The sequence below is a fragment of the Dipteris shenzhenensis genome, chromosome 26 (genome assembly GCF_047967505.1).
Source record: "Dipteris shenzhenensis isolate YYH24624 ecotype China chromosome 26, Dip_SZ_1.0, whole genome shotgun sequence".
NCBI classification, from domain to species: Eukaryota; Viridiplantae; Streptophyta; class Polypodiopsida; order Gleicheniales; family Dipteridaceae; genus Dipteris; species Dipteris shenzhenensis.
This window is the reverse complement of record NC_141621.1, coordinates 26,103,609-26,106,490: the sequence shown is the minus strand read 5'-3', so window position 1 is coordinate 26,106,490 and position 2,882 is coordinate 26,103,609. Positions and strand designations below refer to the sequence as shown.

Below are 2,882 nucleotides of genomic sequence, written 5' to 3'. Positions count from 1 at the left end.
TTGTATGCTTTGGAGGGTTGTGAGCTTTAGTGTGGATGTGGAATGCAGCCACTGAGATTATATGTTCCCACCACGAGAAAATCCATACAAGGCCTTTTTAGCAAAAATTTTTCTAAAAAACAAACGGCCAGGCCAAAGCCACGTCAGACGGGGGTGGGACAAGCGAGGTGACGTGGTGGGAGTCCACTTGGTGTATCGTGAATCGTGATCCGTACCCACGTGGCGCCACGTCAGCAAGAAACTGGCAGGTTTTAAAAAACATTTATTGGGGGGCGAATTGGTCGGGGGCTGCGGGGCGCCGACCGGGCTGGTAGATGAATCTGGGCAGCGATCCTGACCAGGTACATCCTGTGGGTGCGGCGAACCTGGTCACGCGACCTACCGTCGGGCACAGTGGGGGGAGTACAGCCGTGCCGTGCGCCACGTGGCGGGCGAGAATTGGGGGCTGTGCGGGGATGTCCGAAAAGGGCGCAGAGTGCGATTAAAAAATTAAAAAATGAAATATTAAAGAAATTTTCCAAATTTCGGAAAGCTCCAAAAAAAAAAGGGGGGAGGGATGTATAAAAAGGGGAGATCCGAGTTCATTGTCATTCTTTTGGTTTTGCTGTTTTTTGTTGAAGATCAGATTTCAGATTTTTTCTCTCTGAAGAGAAGAAATCTCTGATTTTTCTTGCCCTAATCTTCTCCATCTCCATCTCCATCGCCATCTCCATCTTCTTCTTCTTCTTCTTCTTCTTCTTCTTCTTCTTCTTCTTCTTCCTTTTTCGCCTTCCCATTATGGTTCTCTGGATCTTCGGCTACGCTTCCTTGCTCTGGAAACCTGGCTTCGATTATGACCTCCGCATCCTTGGCTTCATCAAGGGTTACCGCCGCGCTTTCCACCTCGGTACTTTCTCTACCTCTCAGCATTGCTCCTCCTTTTCAGCAATCCCTGCTTTCTTCCTGTTCCTCACCCCCTGTTTTTTGTGCCTGCAGCGTGCTTTGAACACAGGGGCACGCTCAAGTTGCCCGCTCGCGTTGCCACATTGGAACGAGATGAAGACGCCGTCTGTGTACGCTTCTCTACCCCTGTCCTGGCATTCCTGGCATTGCGCTTTTCCACCCTGAAAATTTCCCGGTAGTTCAGGACAGGCGTGGGGGCTGGGCTAGCTCTTCGTGTTCTGACTCTTCTGTCCGCTTGACTGCAGTGGGGTGTCGCTTTCCGTGTCAAAGACACAGACGCCTCCAGAGCAATGGCAGTAAGTTGATATTACCGTTTTTCGAAGAGCTTTGTAGTGCTTGGCGGAGCTACACTGCGCTGTCTCTTCGCTTTCATTGTCATTCCTGCGTAGCCCATTTTAACTCTGGTGGTCGTGCTTGCAGTATCTGCGGGTGAGAGAAAGCGAGTACGATTTGCTAGAACCCATCGAATTCTTCACGGTATGTCGGTCCTTCAAAGCTCGCTTTCGTCATGTCTCTTAGTATCTCTCAATGAAATTTCTGAATCTTATTTTCGTTCTCGTTCCTTGTAACAGGAGGAGTCTCCTAGCAAGCCTGTGATCGCTGACGTCAGAGTGTAAGTGCAGCGCCTCTGAGACCCATCAAAGTTGCTTTAGTTTTTCTTGCTTCTAGAGTTTGTTAGATGTCTCCTCTTGTGTGCGCCCACAACTAATCTCAACCTGGGAGGCTAACCTATTTCTCAATTTGCAGGTTTATGTCTACTACTGATAGAGTAAAAAACAAGTACTATTTGGGTGCAGCTCCTCGGGAAGACATAGCCAGGTGAGCAATTGCAGATCCTAATTTCTGAAAAGTGTGGTTCGGGCGTAGTAGCTTTCTGAATTCGTTCCTCTTGTTTCGCTCCAAAATGAGATCTTTGCTCTCTTCATGGATCAATTCTAACGAGCTTCTGGTTTCTTAAAAATTTCTTGAATTTCAGGCAAATTGCAACGGCCACAGGCCCCTGTGGACCCAATTGTGATTATCTTTTTCGCTTGGTGGAAGCTCTTAGAGATATAGGTAAGCACTTTTTAGCCATCTATTGTTGCAGTCCACGTCAAGCTTGTCCATTCAATTATTGATGTCTTCTTTTGACGAGCATTATAGATGTGCCTATAGGTAGAAGATCTTATTGTGTCATGTGTGAGCAGGTCATGAAGATGCCGAGGTGGTGGAGTTGGCTAACGCTGTGAGAAAAATACGCAGTGAGCTCAAAATTCATGGGGGTGTGAACGGGTTCTCTTCTTTACTGCCCCAATTGAGTACAGTTGTACCCTTAAGTGGGCTTGGCCACGTAGCTTTAAACCATATGCCCCACAGCCCAAGGCTTCTCAAAAGTCAGGCATTGTGATCGTTCTAGCGTTCTACAGATAAACATAAGCACCTGAAGAGGCCTGTGGAAGCTGACAGATTCCCCAATTAATTCCCATTTTTGTACTAATTAAAGTGATAGTATCCTGAGTCTTGCTCCTCAATTCTTTGGACAGCAAAAATTTGTATTTGCTGTGCAAGACACAGGTTTTACTGCCTAGCAAGGCAATATAATTTGCAAAGTGGGGGAATTCCCACACATTTTTCTCACTGGTTAGAATCATTATAAACCTATGGTTTGGCCGACAGTTTTGTATTACAGATGGTAGCTGATGAATCCTTGCAACTGGACAGTCTCTCCATTGATGTTACAAATACTCTCCAAGCTGACAGCTGAAGAGATATTTGAGATTGTTTATCTTCAACGGTTTTATATTAAGTATGGCAGTGGATGAATGGCTGCATCCGGACAAAGTGTTCATTGATATTCTCTAAACTGGGAGACGAGGGGATGTTAGAAATTGTTATCCGCTTGTGCTCAAAGTACATTCAAATGATTTATAAATGGTATTTGGGGATATTGGCATATTGGA

At 46.0% G+C, this 2,882-nt stretch overlaps 1 protein-coding gene across 1 annotated transcript; it reads left to right on the top strand.

Annotated features, from left to right (window-relative positions):
- Positions 1–603: 603 nt before the first annotated feature.
- On the top strand, positions 604–2,559 carry LOC147884889 (gamma-glutamylcyclotransferase 2-2-like). The gene is made up of 8 exons (XM_087397513.1): positions 604–886; positions 976–1,052; positions 1,188–1,238; positions 1,363–1,419; positions 1,515–1,555; positions 1,690–1,761; positions 1,919–1,998; positions 2,130–2,559. Exons 1-8 carry the CDS (start codon positions 778–780, stop codon positions 2,327–2,329), a joined length of 687 nt encoding a protein of 228 aa, XP_087253639.1. The 5' UTR covers positions 604–777; the 3' UTR covers positions 2,330–2,559.
- The last annotated feature ends 323 nt before the right edge of the window (positions 2,560–2,882 follow it).